Source organism: Mercenaria mercenaria, chromosome 4 (assembly GCF_021730395.1).
Source record: "Mercenaria mercenaria strain notata chromosome 4, MADL_Memer_1, whole genome shotgun sequence".
In the NCBI taxonomy this organism is placed as follows: Eukaryota; Metazoa; Mollusca; class Bivalvia; order Venerida; family Veneridae; genus Mercenaria; species Mercenaria mercenaria.
Window position 1 is genome coordinate 81,861,719 of NC_069364.1, and position 18,646 is coordinate 81,880,364.

General features: G+C 33.8%; 1 protein-coding gene across 1 annotated transcript; it reads right to left on the minus strand.

Annotated features, from left to right (window-relative positions):
• Positions 1 to 16: 16 nt before the first annotated feature.
• On the minus strand, positions 17 to 17,050 carry LOC123552288 (uncharacterized). The gene is made up of 6 exons (XM_045341830.2): positions 16,902 to 17,050; positions 11,060 to 11,242; positions 8,935 to 9,076; positions 5,763 to 5,895; positions 5,470 to 5,612; positions 17 to 4,368 (listed from the first exon to the last, which is right to left on the minus strand). Exons 2-6 carry the CDS (start codon positions 11,232 to 11,234, stop codon positions 4,236 to 4,238), a joined length of 726 nt encoding a protein of 241 aa, XP_045197765.1. The 5' UTR covers positions 11,235 to 11,242; positions 16,902 to 17,050; the 3' UTR covers positions 17 to 4,235.
• Positions 17,051 to 18,646: the final 1,596 nt, after the last annotated feature.

Consider the following 18,646-nt stretch of genomic DNA (forward strand, 5'->3'; position numbering starts at 1 on the left):
AAATAAACACAAAAGATTGATAACAAAATACTTTATTGCATAGGGTCAATACAATACACAATATAAAGCAGATAAGACGTGAAAACTGCATAATAAATACTATTTGTGTTACAAAACTACAACAAATTCATCCTTTCTTTCTTTGGTAATTGTTTTACTATGAGAAAACTACAATTTTTGAAATATTAAAATAGAGCTGGTGCTCAAAAATGAATGGCAGTTAATGTTAATAATGTTTGTTAAAGGCACTGACCTCCAGATCGAACAACCAAAAAAGATTTATTTTCAAATGTCAGAAAATTATTGATATATTTTTAAGAAGGCCTTGAAATTTAGGTACTGCCAGATTATAAGTTGTTTTTACTAATTTTTCCATTCTGAATTGAAAAGCATTTTTAAAGGGGTAGGTAAAATGCCTTATTAAATTATAAAGCTTTATATTTAACAACCATTACATACGTATTCCTCCATGGTATACTGGTCAAGATCACACAAAAATGTTTATTGCCGCAGCCACCCAGTTTCGATTCCTGACTAGGTTACCGGTATTGTTTTTTTCTTGATTTAGCACTTTAAAGATTGTTTAGAAACAAAAACTTGTGTTCATATTATGACCAAACTTCAATATCAAAAGATCATTCTTTAGCCAAAATCTGGAGGCCAGTGCCTTTAAAAGATAATTATCTTGAAAATGTCCTGTTAAGCAGTCTTAGTATAAACTGACAGAATTTCCACCTTGTGATTTTAACAACTCTAAAAGCACTGCAGACTATGAACAAAATAATCTCCCAGTGTGTGTACATAAAATCTAAATTTGTTTTATCACTCTTTCATTGGATTTTTTTCTACAATATTGGTATACCTTTTATGTTTAATAGCAGACTCACTGACTGTATTTCAGGAAATGGAAAAATTTCACTTGATCTGTAAACACAAAGCTATTTTTCAAAAATAAAGTAAAATTACTTTACCAATATGTAGTTGGGTACCCTGTTTTGATACAATAAATTTATAAGATCAAAATATTATAAACCTAGCCTATGAGCAGCAACAATACAAAAGTTATCAAGATAAAGCAAAAGCATGCAAGTTATAAACAGGTAAAAAGTGAATAAAATAAAACTAACATTTATAAAAAAAAACATATAAAATGTTTAAATAATCTCAAATCATTAAACAGCAAACAAATACATTCTGAGACCACATTTCACTAAACTTATGTAAGGTTGTGCTCAGAATCTTTAGACATCTGCATGAGAGTTTTCTCTTTATATCTGCAAAATATGTAAGTCAGAATCATTTTAAAGCCAGAATAGATTTTCCATTTTTGTGACTGGTGTCTACTGCCCATTGCCAAACAATATCATGCAGAAAGCTGACATCATACACAATTCAGTATGGTTCAATATGGATCTAGTACAGCAAAAACGAACTAATTTTCTGTAAAATGTGGTCAAAGAATGAACAAGAGGGCCATGGTGGCCCTAGTTGGCTCACCTGAGATACATTGCTTACTTCAACAGTTTTGGAAGATAATTATGCATGGAAAATGTCTATGAAATTATAATGGAACAGTTTATTTGTACAATCTTTGTAAAGGGCCAGCAGTTTCTGACAATCATATTAAAATTGGACCTGCTATTTCTGACAAGAACATTTTTAAAGTTTACAATATACACATATAGGGAAGACTGGCAACAATGTTTTCGACAAATCTGAATTATTTGAACATCCTTGGTAGAGGGTCACTCAAGGACCATTTACGTGAAATTATTTTAAAATCAGGCCAGCAGTTTCCTACAAGATTTTTGAAGTTTCCATTATACACATATAGGGAAAAGTGACCTCACCCCCTGGCAGCCATGTTTTTTGACGAATCAAAATTATTTGAACAGTCTTGATAGAGTCACACAAGGACCATTTGTGTGAAATTATTTCAAAATCGAACCTGCTGTTTCATACAAGAAGATTCCAATATATACATATAGGAAAAAATTCCCACATCCCCTGGTGGCCATGTTTTTTGACGAATCAGGATAATTTGAACAATCTTGGTAGAGGATTACATATTATAAGGTTAAAAGATTTTTCTATTTTTAGCCCTGGTGGCCCCTATGTGCAACAAAGTGGAACCACATGACAACTTTGGAAGAGGACCACCGAATGAACATCCAGACCAGGTTTCATGAACTTCCACCAAATGGTTTCAGAGGAGATGTTGTTTAAAGGAAAGTGTGACGGACAGGCGGCGGACGCCGGACAGTAAACGATCACAATAGCCCACCCCGAGCACTTAGTGCTCAGGTGAGCTAATAAAAAACGCCAACATTTCTCCAAACTCCCTAAAAACTTTCCAATATAATAAATCATACATGCATATACATATAAAATTATATAAACAACAGTCTTGTATTCCTACTAAGCAACCTTGTATTGCACACAAATATCTTTAAAACTTAATTAATCCAGTGTATTTTGTAAACTTTAACATCCAATACACCTAATAACAAAAGCTTTATGTTCCCACAATTGCAAAATTACCTGCTAATACCCCCATTATAGATATCATGAATTAAATTTTATTCTCAATGATCACTGTTAAAAATACAAATAGCACTGACTGCAGTCATGTAGCATTTTGAGACAATATAATGTCTTGTATAAAACTGGCACAAGGAGCGTCTACCATCATAACTATGTAAATGAATCATATAGCAACCCTGATTATTTGCAATATAAGGGGAAAAATCCTTGGGTAAACATATCCTAGAATACTGAATCTAGACATTTATAAAAATGATTCTAGTTAATTACTTTTGTCAAAAGCCAGTCTGCCAATGTCCATTAGCCTTTCAGAATGTTAAAAACAGGTAGCAACATCTATTATCAGCAATCATTATTAAGTTTGTTAACAGTTTGTTTGTTTTGTTGGATTTAACATTGCATCAACACAATTATAGGTCATAAGGCTACTGTCCAGCTCTGATGACGGAGGAAGACCTCATGAGCCCCTCCGGGCATGATTTCATTATGGGCAGGTACCTGGGTAGAACCACTGACCTTCCATAAGCCAGCTGGATGTCCAGTATTTAAGACATTTCTCAAAGATATGCTTATTATATATATCATATACTGGTAACTGCAGCTGTGGATAGATGTAAACACGTAAGAATTGATGGAAAGTCCAAATCAGCGTAACTAGTGAGATTTTTTACAAGCACATACTTCTACCCTTTCAGCAGCTTGTTTGGATTTAAATATACAAGTATACATTAAGCCGAATCATATGATATGCAAAAGTAATGAATGAATATATAGTCAATTTATACATTTTCCACTTATGAAATGAAAACACCTTAGCACTGAAACAAAACAGTAATGATATAGCACCAGTTAGTAAGAAGTAAGTCAGTTTTTAAGTAGTTAGTCAGTTGTTCACTTAAAAAAAAATCTTTGGTATAAAAAAAAAACAAGTGTTAATTTGATTTAACTCACAAATCACACACTTGGTTCTATACAAGCTTTGATTCTCAAAACAACAAAATTAGCTGATCAATACAAGATAAACAGCATTGAGATTCTCTTGACAGATCAGATCTGATGCAGGTCAAATAAATTTATATTTGTCAAATGTCATTAGCTTTTTTCATCATTTACTGTAGTGAAAAAAAACAACAACATCAAAACCCCAACTTAATCAAAGAAACAGGAACTTTTTCAGTAACAATATCAATATCTTAATAACAAATTTTGAAATTTCAGAATCAAATGACATCCATACGTAAGTTCTTACCTTTGTAAACTACTGGTAAAATCACAAAAACTTATCTTTACTTATCAAACATTGGTTAAACTTTCACTTGTCTTTAACTAAATTATCTAAAATGAAAACCTTCAAGTAATATCAATAAAATTGGGAAAAACACTCTTACAAAAAAGCAGTGACCATCAGACAGCAACTGTACAGAAGCCTTTTGTAACCTGAAGGGACATTTCACTTAACAAAATCTAATTAGTCTCAGTACTTTGAACATAAAAAGGAACTGTATCTGAATGCTGTTAAAATTATTCCTGCAAGTATTAAGTTCTGTAGGATGATCTCAATTTTGCATCCTACTCAGTTTTCATCATTAAGAAATCTACTTGTTTTTTCCTTCACTTTTTAAAATACTTAATCTTGTAAAATGCGCCATGTAGATATGTTAAGATTTTTTCCCAATAAGAGCAAACATTAATTAACAGAATATATTGAGTAGAACTGTAGTGATGATGCTTGTGATGATGGAGACTTTGATCATATTGGCGGCACTATCTGGAACAACATCCGAGTACATGATCGGGTAGTAGTTGTAGCCATCTAACACACGTCTGAAATATTATAGCAAATACACCATAACTATAACACGGCTTTACATGATCCAGTAGTAGTTGTAGCCATCTAACACGCACCTAAAATATTATCTCAAATACACCATAACTATAACATGGTAGTACATGATCCAGAACGTAGTCATCATACACATGTCCAAGAGTTTTCTCTTAGAAATTTTGTAAGAGGGTCATCATGTCCCCTTCATATTTGGCTTTGGGGTCATTTTCAATTCTAGCCGGTCAAAAGTTTTTAAAATATCATAATTAACTGGCTAACATGACCAGGACTTCAATTTACAATTAATGTTTTCAATGCAAAGACAGCCATGCCTTTAAGCATGAACCTCTTGGATACAAAAGACCACAGAGCACTTCCTTCGTGCTTACAGCAGATAACAGAAAACATGTTTTTGAGCCATTATGTTGTATGCTAAGCTTTATCAAGTCATATTGATCTGTATTGGATTGTTAAAGTTTCGACACAGTCTAGTATAGACAGGTTTACACTGTATGCAGATTGTAGACCCTGAACTGTATCCAATAATGAAACTTTGGTCACTGTCAACGTTACAAAGTTGAACTGATGTGCGAACCCATGCTTACTTAACTAGACTGGGAACAAAAATTTGCATCACCAAAAATTTGGTTGCAAGTTCATTTGCATCATCTGTAACACATTCAAAATTATTTTAGGGTCATTTGGGAATATGGTATGATAAAGCGCACAAAAAAATGCATCAAGGAAACCCTGTACATGAAGCCAGCACATAATGCAAAGATAAAATACAACTGAAACTGAATTTTCACCTAGCGAAAATGACAGGATTGTATGAGTTGTTAAAAGCATGTTGCAGTGTGAAGACTGCAGATACATACCTGCATGGTGCTCAAGATATTAAGATCAGATTACAAGAAACAGTAAGAAACTTGTGTTTCACAACTCTTGTTTCTAACACTACAATCCCTCTAGACCAAAGACTCAGAATTTTTTAAAAGGCTTAAATTCTCTCTACAGTTTTGTTTTGTTGGGTTAAACATCACACTGACACAATTATAGGCCATATGGTGACTTTCTCTCTACAGTAGTAATTGACTAACCTGTAATTCATGGTTAGGTAGTGCAGACCCTGGCCGACATTTCCACCATCGTCTCTGAAGAACCTTGCCAATTCAATTTGGATGGCCTTTGTGATGGGATCAGTCAACACCCGCAGGGGTGTTTTGCCAGACACTGTTGTTAACTGCAAGTAAAAGTTTTCTCACAATAATTAAATAATTTTTCACAGATTTTTTTTAGGTCTTGCCTTAAGCACAGCAAACCTGTGTTGATTATTGATCTGATATATAGCATAAACTGGAACAGCCATTTATATAAGGTAGTAAATACTCACTATACGATCATCCTTTGAGAAAGCAATAATGATAAGTTCATCACAAGTGTCCCAGGTGTTCCAACGTTTACGCAGTAAATCAAAGGCAAACTGATTCACCAGCCCTTTCCTGCCATCAACTGTATCCTGTACACTGAAATGTAAACCATTCCTAAGCAGTTTGCTCCCTTGGCATATTTCAAAATTTGTAGATAATTCTAAATAATAATCAAACACTGGAGATTGCTTTTCAAGAAAAGACATAATGTCTCCCACTACATGCAGGAAGTGTAAAATACCACAAATTAAGGGCCATAACTCCAGTGAAAATAACTGAACCATAACATCCCAATGATAACAACTAGTCTTGGCAGTGTTAACTCCTGTGAGGTTTGGTTGAATTCCAATCAGTGGTATAGGAGAAGTGGCACAGATATCAAAACATGAGGGTCATTGACCCTAAAGCACTCATCTGTGTACAAGGCTTCAAGTGTGTTTGCATAATGTACAAGTACAGAGTTAGGTTTCTTCTATGTTAGCCTATATTATATACATGTCACACACGTCTGAATCTCAGGCAATAATTTGAACAATTAAGGTAGACAGTAAAACCCTGATATCACACACCAAATATCAAGGCTCTAGCTTTGGATTAAGAGAAGAAGATTTTCAAAATTTCTTATATATAAGCCTGTAGTAATTCATGTCACACAATAGGGTGTGGCCATTTTTGACCTTAGGACAATTACATTTGTATTTGGACGATTATGGTAGAGTCAAACCATTATATCACACGCCAAATATCAAAGCTCTAGCTATTATGGCTTCAGAGAAGAAAACATTTAAAGTCTGATAGCTGAAAACATATTTCTATTTAAACAAGAAAGATCCATATGTTCAATGAACCGGAACCATCTGAACAATCTGGGATTTGATATATATTACTAACCATTTCAAGTCTTAGCATCAAATGTTATAGCAGCAGTTAGAAAGAAACCAACACAAAACAGGCAAATATTTGGTGGATGCCGTCAAGGATGTACTTTATAATTCTTGATAAAATGTAAGAATCGAAATAATATATCTCAAACACTGATTTGTTCTTGAATAAAATCATTGTCATTTACATGCACATTATGTGCCCGTGTGATATAATTCCTTCACATCTGAACTCTAAACAATGATTTTATTCAACAATAAATCAGTTTGGGATTTATTATTAATAATTACTTAAATAACAAGAGATCACAGAGTGATCTTGGCGCCCACCAATGTGCCATTTTTGAGTGTTCCAAATTTCAAGACTTAATGACTAGCTCAAAGTCAAATTTCATTTCCGTACACAACACTGTGCATGTGGTCCAAATTTGAAAGCTGTAGCTTGAGAAATGTGAAAGTAGGTCACTAGATCAATTTCAAGGACAAAGTTCTTTGTACACAGAACTATGCATGTGCATCAAGTTTGAAGGCTGTAGTTTGAGAAATGTGAAAGTAGGTCACTAGGTCAATCTTAAGGTCAAAGTTTATTTCAGTACACAAAACTATGCAAGTGGTCCAAATTTGAAGGCTGTACCTTGAGAAATGTGAAAGTAGGTCACTAGGCCAAAATCAAGGTCAAATTACATTTCAGAACACAAATCTATGCATGTGGTCCAAGTTTAAAGCCGGTACCATCAAAAATGTGAAAGTAGGTCACTAGGTCAATGTCAAAGTTTGTTTCGGTACACAATCCTATGCATGTGGTCTAAATTTGAAGCCTGTAGCTACAGAAATGTGAAATTAGGTCACTAGGTCAATCTTTAAGACTTAAGGTCAAAGTTCATTTCGGTACACAAAACTATGCAAGTTGTCCAAATTTGAAGGCTGTAGCTCAAGAAATGTTAAAGTAGGTCACTGGGTCAAAATCAAGGTCAAATTTTATTTCGGAACACAGAACTATGCATGGTCCAAATTTGAAGCCTGTACCTTCAAAAACGTGAAAGTAGGTCACTAGGTCAATGTAAAGGTCAAGGTTTGTTTCGGTACACAAAACTATGCATGTGGTCCAAATTTGAAGGCTGTAGCTTGAGAAATGTGAAAGTAGGTCACTAGGTCAAAATCAAGGTCAAATTTCATTTCAGAACATGAAACTATGCATGTGGTCCAAATTTGAAGCCTGTACCTTCAAAAATGTGAAAGTAGGTCACTAGGTCAATGTCAACGTTTTTTTCAGTGCACAAAACTATGCATGTGGTCCAAATTTGAAGGCTGTACCTACAGAAATGTGAAAGTAGGTCACTAGGTCAAAATCAAGGTCAACTCATGTCAAGGTTCATCTTGCCACTCAAAACCATATATGTGGTCCAAATCTGAATGTTGTAGGTTATTGACAAGAAGATTTTAAAAGCTTTTCCCTATACAAGTCTATATAAACCATGTGACCCCCAGGGCGGGGCCATATTTAACCCTACGGGGATAATTTGAACAAACTTGGTAGAGAACCACCAGATGATGCTACATTACAAATGCCAAAGCCCTAGGCTTTGTGGTTTGGACCAGAAGATTTTCAAAGTTTTTCCCTATATAAGTCTATGTAAACCATGTGACCCCCGGGGCGGGGCCATATTTGACCCTACGGGGATAATTTGAACAATCTTAGTAGAAGACCACTAGATGATGTCACATACAAAATATCAAAGCCCTAGACCCTGTGGTTTTGAACAAGAGGTTTTTCAAAGTTTTTCCCTATATAAGTCTATATAAACCATGTGACCCCTGGGGCGGGGCCATATTAGACCCCAGGGAAATAATTTGAATCATCTTGGTAGAGGACCACTAGATGATGCTTCATACCAAATATCAAAGCCCTAGGCTCTGTGGTTTTGGACAAGAAAATTTTCAAAGTTTTTCCCTATATAAATCTATGTAAATTATAGAAATAAACAAAGGGCCATAACTCATTCAAAAATTGTTGAACCAGTCTGATTTTCAGGGGGACACAACTAGGGTACCAATATATCATTCTGACAAAGTTTGGTCAAAATCCCCCTGGTAGTTTCTGAGGAGATGCGATAACGAGAAATTGTTAACGGAAGGACGGACGGAATGACGGATGGAAGGACGACGGACCAAGGACGCAGAGTGATTTGAATAGCCCACCTTCTGATGATGGTGGGCTAAAAATATAATGATTCAAAAAACAAATTGTGTTTACTTTTCTGGTTTATAAATTTTCTCGACAAGAGCTATAGCCATAATATATCCCTTGCTATGCTGTCTTCCCTCACAGGAGTAGGTTGAGCATGGACATTTGGTGTCATTCTGAAGATTCAGCAGTATATGGTCTAGAAAGTCAGCTGTAAAGACAAAACAAAACAGTGTTGCAGCTTCATGTGTCAGCTGTACATAATGCAACAGAAACATACACCTTTCATGTATTATCAAAATTCACTTCCATGTAGGGGCATGCCCTTTAGCTTGGCATTGTATTTAACCCTTAACCTGCTAAATTTCTATAATGAACTTGTACATCTTTCTACACTGGTCGCAAAGGCAGAATCAATCGTGCCCAGCATAATAAGGGTTAATACCAATATTGAACAAGAGGGCCATGATGGCCCTATATCGCTCACCTGTTATCAATGCACTTGAGGACAAGAAGGTCCTCAGAAAAAATATCTAAGTCCAAAGGACAGAACAACAAAGGGAAGAAATTTAACCAAAAAGAAAAAAAAAATCTTACAAGGTACAGATATGTCAAAATACACCTAAAAATTGGAGGAACCATCCATGTTGTACCACAGAAAAGTGGCCTCGGGTTTTCCCTATGGCCAATAATAAAAAAGTTACTAAAAATAAGCTATTTAGAGACGTAAAAGTGAAAAAATTTCAAAAAAAAATTATTGTAAGTGAACAAAAGAAGGATCTGCCAAATAAATCTGTTGGCATAAATGAAATTTCAGACCAGTATCTTCATTAGTTACGGAGATATACCGTTTAATTTGAAATAAAGGGAGGTAATTTGACATAAAATCAGTCCATAGTTATCTACCCTGATTGGCTCAGTCCAACTAATGACAATAATGAAATTTCAAATAAGTCCTATAAGTACTTACTGATATAAATCCATTTTGATTACAATCAGGGGAGGTAATCAGATAAAAAATAACTCTGGAATCTACGATTGGATCTGATTTGTCATGGAACCCAAGATTTCTTGTTGCTGAAGATATTTTTGAAGTTTGTATCAAATAAAACCATAAATGAAGTCTCTATATGGCTGCAAAAGCCAAAATAGCCAATTTTGGACCTTTCAGGGGCCATAACTGTGGAACCCATGATGGAATCTGGCCGGTAAAAAAAGGGAACCGAGATCTTATGGTGACACAAGTTTTGTGCAACTTTGATTAAATTCAAATCATAAATGAAGCTGCTATTGTGCAGACAAGGTCAAATAGCTAATTCTGGCCCTTCAGGGGCTATAACCTGGAACCTATAATAGAAACCTCGCCAGTTCAAAGAAAGCAACAGATCTTATGGTGATTCAAGTTATTTGCAAAGTTTTGTTAAAATAAAATCATAAATGAAGCTCTATGTGCAGACAAGGTCAAAATAGCTAATTCTGGCCCTTTCAGGGGCCGTAACTCTGGAACCCATAACGGAATCTGGCCAGTTCAAGAAAGCAACCAAGACCTTATGGTTTTAAAGATTGTGTGCCATGGTGGTAAAAATCAAATTATAAATAAAGGTGCTATTTGCAGACAAGGTCAAAATAGCTAATTTTGGCCCTTTCAGGGGCCATAACTCTAGAACCCATAATGGGATCTGGCCAGTTCAAGAAAGGAACAGAGATCTTATGGTGATACAAGTTGTGTGCAAGTTTGGTTAAAATAAAATCATAAATGAACCACTATCGTGCAGACAAGAAATTGTTGACGCACGGACGGACGGACTGACGACGGACGAAGGGTGATCACAAAAGCTCACCTTGTCACTATGTGACAGGTGAGCTAAAAATGATACCATGCACTTTGAACCTTAGTACCTACAACAGACCACGAGTTTGACACTTATGCAAGACCAGTGTTCTCTGTGATAACCTAAACTCTATTACATTCATTGGGAAAGTTGTCAGTTACCAGAAGAGGGTTAGGAATACAATATTATATATTACACCAAATTTATATGCTATAATAAAAATTATATTACTGATCAAATATTTATAATTCTGGAACACCTCAAAGGTTTCTGCCTGCCGTATATGCGGTAACTGAAATTCTAATGAAAATGGCATTAAATCTGCAGAAAAAAAAATTCAAATGTAAAATTTAGGACTATACCTGCTTTTCTGCTGATCAGTCCATTTGGATCACATACATATGATGGCTTGTCTGGATATCTACCACAAGCTTCTGGATCATCCTGTGGGTTAGGATAATCCTTAGCTGTCCATTCAATCAACACACAGTGTGAAAGACCAATCACACTACACAGAAGTAACACCAGACTCTTCATATTGACTTCTAAAATAAAAGTATGTACAATGTATAATACCTGTATATATTTGTTAAAGACACTGGAAGTTCACCATTTAACATGTTTAAAGTCTCTATTTACAGCAAACTCTTAACTCAGATTTCACAATCCAAATATTGTACCTAACTGAAAGTTTAACTTTAACCATTTTGTTAATGAAATTATGCCATTTCATAATTAAAACTAAGTTTTGTGATGAGTAGATATTAAAGGAAGTACTTAAATGTTGTACTAACAAAACTATAACTGTCACAGGAGTGACAGAAGTATATCACCACAATACGGCCTTACAAGTCACAAAAGTGTAACAGTGGCAAATTAAATTATTTTAAGTTGGAGGTTTGTTGACTAGGCAAAGTGAATCATGAACTGTATTTTATGATGTTACACCTGTGTACCAAAAATTAATAAACGCCTCAGTCACAATCAAATGCATACTTTTTAGGTGCTCTGTGTTATACACCCAAATTTAAAAGTGCATGTTTATATATTCTGCCTTCAGCACTTCAGGAGTTACATATCACTACCCAATTGCAGGTAAAACTACTATCAGGTAGCTGATGTACATATAAAACGAACGCCATGCTGTCCAATAACAGAAAAAAGGCCAAAATTCAGCGTTATATTGTTTCACCTTAAAAAATGTGCTTTTTGTCTCTTCATTTTAATTAAAGCCTGAACCAGCAAGACCTTTTTGTGCTGTTTGGTTTACAGGAAAATTCGTCTTCTTTCAGCTGCAAGTTATTTCAACTGTCTATGTTACCCACAACAGAAGTTATGTACTGAAGATTGACAAGACCGTTTTGTTATATATTTTGCCTTTTTGCTCTTCCTCATATCAGATAATGTGATTTCATTATAAAATAATTCTTTTTTTACTGTCTTATTTGTCTCTGTGTGAACTTCAGTCTACCTTCTTCTGAAAATAATAGCATTCTTTCAGGTGAAAGTTTCTTATCTCCTCAAATTTGACTCTGAACAGACAATGATAAATGCGCCAATTTTTTTGTCCTGTCCGTAGACACCTATTTTCTTTGTGAAGGATGCAATATTAGAGTTTAATCACTGTTGGTATGAAAGCTGCTAGGATAGTGTCTAAGTTGATAAACATTAGACGGAATTAAGCTGGTTTATATAGATATAAATAGTTGTTGAATTGCAAAATGTCTTGTCCGTAGACACATGTCTTGTCCGTAGACACAAAAGAAACTAAGTTTTTTTGACAAATATCATTTATAAAATCATACTGGAGCTATTTATCAAGTTTCAATGATACACCACACTTAATGTTTATACAAAATATAGAATAAATATATTTCTAATGAAACTTACTTCTTCCAAATGCAAAATGTTACCCATTTATTCTTGTGTGTACAATCTGAATCTGAGAAGTACAATGGATATAGAATATGTTTTAATCTTATACATGACTTATATAAATGTTAAAAGCTATCAAAAAAGGAATAATACATTTCTTTCTAACCCTCCCTTTGTTATGGCAAAAACAAGGCATGCAGTGGAAGAGTCTACGGACAAGACATTGCACAAATACTATTCAATATATTTTCTGTTTTCAATAAAAACCAGCACTGGACCTTAGAAATATATCAAGTCAGTTCTTTGAAATAAATCAAGAGACTCTGAAATGCAAAAAAACCCAATCTTTTACAAGTTAGTAGTAAAACAGAAAGAATGAGACGATAGAAGCAAAATCATTTGACATTTGGTCATATTCTAGTGGAGTATGGATCTATTGTTAGACATGGTGTGGGCTGTCCACTTTCAACTTAAACATTTTGTTATAATCCACTCAAGATTGCATATTTCTGTGCTGTTCAGGGCAAAGATATAATGGTGATTGGTTTTCAAGATTTCATTCTATTCATCTGCCTATCAACTTTTATTCTGTAACTGACTGAAATCACATAAAATTGAAGCAGTTTAAATCATCTTAAAAAAGAAATTACAAGCAATTTACTACGTGATTACCGTAGTCTCCTTGCAGCTTTCTCCCTTTCAAAAATGAGAGCTATTTAGATTTGTTTGTTTTTGGGGGGTTTAATGCCCTTTTTCAACAGAATTTCAGTTATGTAACTTAACAATTGTTAATTGATTCTGTACTGTACAAACATGTTCTCTGCAAGTAACTGCCAACTTCCCCACATGCATCAGAGGCAGAGGTCTAGAATTTTGAAATCATAGTTTGATTTACGATTTGAGTTACTAACATTTGTTCCAGTATTTTTCCAAGAAAATAATATTAATTTAGGTGATAACATGAAAAAAATGAAGTAAATGTGATAAAAAGATAGTTAAAAAACTTTGTCTCCGGTCGTACTATCTTATATAATGGAAAAAGGTCAATATTAATCAAAAATATTACTGGCTAGAAAAAGAGAATGTATCTTGGGAATTTTAAGAAAAAAGCATAATATGTAAGTCATTAGCTGACTCAAAACTAAGTGATAAAAACTTATCACAGTGAACATTTAATTATTCTGTAAACAGGTTAAAATTCACAGAAATTTTATTTTGCAGGACTACTTAAAATATTAGTATGAGTTATGGATCTCACAGAATAAATGTCATATGAGTATTTTACAACATGCAGCTATTTAAGCAGTCAGCAAGGGAGTTTGTTTCATTAGTTTTCCATTTAAGACACAGTTGTAATCTTTTTAAGATGTTGTTCTGAGCTATAAGTTTAACAAGTTCTTCCTACTTTTTTAATGTTTCTACTTTAATGAATATAGAGTTCATCATGTTAAACTTTGTGTTTATACTTTTTTACCATTTCTTGATTGATATGGTTGATAACAGCATGTAAATATATTTGCCTCAACAAAGTCTAGTCAGGTGGTTTCTTCCACCATCCAATTTCAGGAAGATTATGGTTTATTTTGTTTAGTTGAGGTTAAAAGTTATTACAGATAAATAAACATAGTCTAAATGGTGTACATAACAGGCTGCAAGGTCAGTTCTTAAGCCCATTAAATGCATGAGCATTGATCAGAAACATCATTACTCTATCTGTCTTTTAGACAGAAATTATGGTCAAATGTCTTGTCCGTAGACACCAAGCTGAAGGAGAATTTTAACAGCCTATTTCAGTGAGGATCCTTCCAAGTATCATTATTTTTAGTATATAGTGAAATATGAAAACAATTAGTCCTAATTTATGTAAGCAATAGCACAGAACTTGTCACATAATGACATTTTGATTTAGTCACAGTTGTTCAAATCCTTCAATTATTCGAAGACACATTCCGAAGACCGTCAATTATACTTCTTTTCATAAATTTGTTTGTTATTTACTTGTTCTTGATCATTTTAAACATAAAAAGTTCAACAGAACTAAAAGACTGTCTTCTAAAACCTATGTAGAAAGCACTTGGCGATGATGTCTTGTCCGTAGACTTTTTGGGTAAATTTCGGCTTTCATTTTAAAATTGCGATATCTCTGCCAAACATAGTCGTAATCACAAAAATGAGACCATTATTTAAAGAGAAATGACTGAATTTTTCGAAAATAACATATTTGAGTTGAATAAATGCATTTCAAAAGGTATGCAAAAACTGAAAGCAAGTAGTAAACAAAAATTTCTAGAATTTTGAACTTCAAAAGAAGATAATAACTACAAATCTTTGTGTAATTTATTAGTTTTTGGGGTTTTCTACATTACTTTTATGTACCTTATCATGTGGTAACAATTTTGTTGGGTCTTAAAGAGTTATTTGAATAAAACAGTCCTTTAAAAATGGTCATGTCTGTTTTATTTTTTCCCTGAAGATTCATCTTTATATCGAAAAAAAAAGTATTGTCGGACTATCAGACAGCGACAACTACCATTGTTTTTGTAGAACCAAGGTATATGGTAAATTAACATTTCAAAATAAAAGAGTTTTACAAACTTTTATTTTTGACCCCAAGTGAAACAAAAAAATGCATTTGATTGTGACTGAGGCGAAAGTCTGTCAAGCCTTTCATGAGTAATTGTCCAGAGACCATAAGTATGGCAAATTTTAAGTTGGAAAGGGGCCATAACTAAGTAAAAAATGGTGAATTGTAGACAAAGTCCAATCAGACCTGTATTTTATGATGTTACACCAGTGACCTGTGTATCAAAATTTATATAAATTTGTCAAGCCTTTTATGAGTTATTGTCCGGAACCCTTGTAAACCAATGGACCAAAAGCTCACTCCTATAAATCCCCCAAACTTCATTTGAGGGAGTATAATAATTTTAAGAAGCTAAATTAGATGATGTCAACATTGGAGTTGCACTTCAAAGCTTATGGATACTTTTCATTGCTTTATTAGTCTTACCACACTGAAAGCATTATCTAAAGTTAACCAAGACAGGTTTAACTGGGTAACTAGAATTTGGTTCCAGTAAGTGAATTTATAGCTGAAGTTGCCCTATTGGCCTCAAAGTTAAGGCTGAGCCCTGTGTTGGTGATATTCAACTCAATTCTAGCAGTAGTACTTAGTGTTCCCACTCAGTATTTTTTCAAGGGTAAACTTACCCCCTGGACATAAAAACTGGGGGATATATCTAAATTTTTGATGGTATGGAAATTATCATATAATAATTTCTATACTAAAGTTAAACTCTTACAACCACTTATTTTGGAAACGTTTTGGGTACTTTTCTGAACTTTAGCACTGGTAATGCCTGTCGTAGGCCGCTGGCACTCTTTACTCAATTGTTGCGAAGTATCACTCGTTATTTTGTTATTTGCTGTAAAGCTTGGGATTGCGACGTTCTTGCAGACGGGGAGTTAGAACTTAGATTGGTTAAAATTTTAAAGAGCTAATTCATTTCCCAGGGCGTAATATATAAAACCCGTCTACATTTTTAGGACGTCACTGAGAAAATCGATTTGCCGGGAACGTAGTAGGTTTATTTTTAGGACATAGTGTGGGATTTCAGATTAACCTATAACTTCACGGCATTTTCGTGCGCACGCAATCTCGCACAGGGTAAAAAATATGTGCGTGATTTTTATCTTTTTTACATGATTTACGCAGTATTTTACGTGAATGGGAACACTGCTTAGTGTCGCAATTTAACAATCACAGTTAAGTAATCAACATCACCTACAAACTTTCAAATTACATATGATATAGCTATAAACAGAATTATTTAATGGTTGCCAAAATGCCAATGATTGGAAATTTTACAAACCCTATTTAATATAACATTAAAACATATTTATCCAGTATTAAAATGTATATGTACTCAACATAACATAGCATGTGTGGGTGTGTACACTCCCTGAAGGCATTCTTCATGATTAATGTCTCTTTGTTTACAAAAAGAGAGTCAAGTTACAGTGAATAGTAAGTATATGAAATTGGAATTGACTGAAATGTATAAAATATGCCATATAACATCACTATTCAAAAGGACTGGTTGATAAACAAACTAATGCATATTTATACACTAGTCAGATAAATGAAACATACGAGTCAGAAAAAGTTCAGAAAGTTGTCAGCCTCATTCAGAAACATGTTCGTTCACATGCAAATATCCTCTCAAAAGCATAAAGAAGAGAGTCTGAAGTAACTTTTACGTGTTGACCGTTTAGTTACTGCTATCACATAGAAATTTTAATTACGATAAAGAAATAAATCGAACTTACTTCTCTTGCCAATTTCTTCTGCAACTTTTCTGACAGCGCCTCCACCCTATTCAAGGGAGACAACTGTGAAAACACCAAAAAGAATAAAAATAAGAGGAAAGATATGCGTTTCACATTTTGTTAACAATCTGATCACCTCGGCCTTTATGCTACGCAATAGACAGTCTGTATTTACCGGAGTATACGGAAATGCTCGATGTTGCACGATTGATTTTGTTAATTTCAAGTCAGTTCATTCAAAATTGTAACTTTGAGCAAATGTTTAAACTATGGTATATTTAAGCCAGAATTTGTATTTGAAGAATATTTTAACAAATATAATAATATAGATAGAAACTTACATGTATGTAGTTAAACCAACTGGGTGGGGAATTTCACTATCTCTTTTAGTTTGCACATTTTGTAAACAGTAGACGTAAATTTATCAATATTATTATAGGTATCCTAATACATTGAAATTTGAAGAACTTATGAGCAGTAGAAGCAAAGCACTTTTAAAAAATCTTGCATTGTTTTGTAAAGATATAATTACTACTTTTGATAATGTTCTCTCATTAGATTTCTTCTTTAGAAATTTGTTAATATGCATAAATTTGTTGTTGTTTTTTTTTCAGTGGTCAAGTTGTGGCTGTTTAGAGGCTAGTCATTCTTCCAGGGGTTTGAACCTTTGCTAATTGCCTTGGTCAGGAATCCTTGAATGTGGGAGAAAATATTATGATTACAATGTTATTGTTACTCATTCTCCTGTTACTTTGTATAATTTTGTGTGTTCCGGGTTGTTACATGTTCACATTTTATATTATTTTGTATTTTATTCCATATGTTTTTTATGAACCATAACAGTATTAAATAAATCATATAAATCAAATCATATGAACTTGCAGTCACTATGAAAACAGTTATGAGGCCGTAGTTATTTTGACGTAGTTATGGCCCCTGATAGACCTACCCGCAGTTAATGTAGGCCTATGTTGAAGAAAAATATCCCTGTGCATCAAAGAACTGACTAAGTGCATAGGTGTTCAAAGATCGATAAGTACACACTCATATGTAAACCCATTCTGAAGTTTAGTTATACCGATCGAAGTGTTACAAAAATACAACGTTCCACAAAGCACAAAGCATTGAAATAAAAGATAATATCTAATGTCTGAAGTCTGGTGATGTTAAGGCAATATAAAAGTTCACGTGTAAAGAAAATACTAAAAAAAAAACGCAACTTTTAGTGTGCTTGTAACATTCTCATTTTATTTCTTATTGAAAACATTTTAACTTTTAATATGAAAGAAGACTAAATGGCATGGAAATCTCCATAAGAAATTCAACTGAAGAGCACTCTGTACAAACAGAAAACATAGGACAGGGCGTTTCCACTCGTAAATTCAAACTTAACACTGTAAAGTCAATTTAAAAGAAAAGATTAGCGTGTAATAAACCCTTCATAAATATAATACCCAAGGACAGTGGTCGCCAAATCGAAACTGAGTGTAATGCCGGCTGTTATGAACTCTTAAGAAGTCAACTGCTAGGCTCAAGTATAAAATCAATATGCGACAAGTATAACATCTTTTTTTGAAGAAGAAAAAGTTACTGATGTAGTAGGAAATAAGCCTGAACACATACTACGTGCCTTCAATAAACTTCAAAATGGAGCACAGGAAATGAAATTAAAGTTTACTCTAAATCTATACAATACCCAGTGCTCACCCTTAATCAACGGAAGACATGTTAGTGTTTTCCAAGAC

Excerpts from the sequence above, each read along its gene's own strand:
- LOC123552288 (XM_045341830.2), bottom strand. The coding sequence starts at position 11,234 with ATGAAGAGTCTGGTGTTACTTCTGTGTAGTGTGATTGGTCTTTCACAC. Across the intron at positions 9,077-11,059 it reads ACTGATCAGCAGAAAAGCAG|CTGACTTTCTAGACCATATA; the intron begins GTATAGTCCTAA and ends TTGTCTTTACAG. Across the intron at positions 5,896-8,934 it reads AAAATTTATAAACCAGAAAA|TGTACAGGATACAGTTGATG; the intron begins GTAAACACAATT and ends TTTACATTTCAG.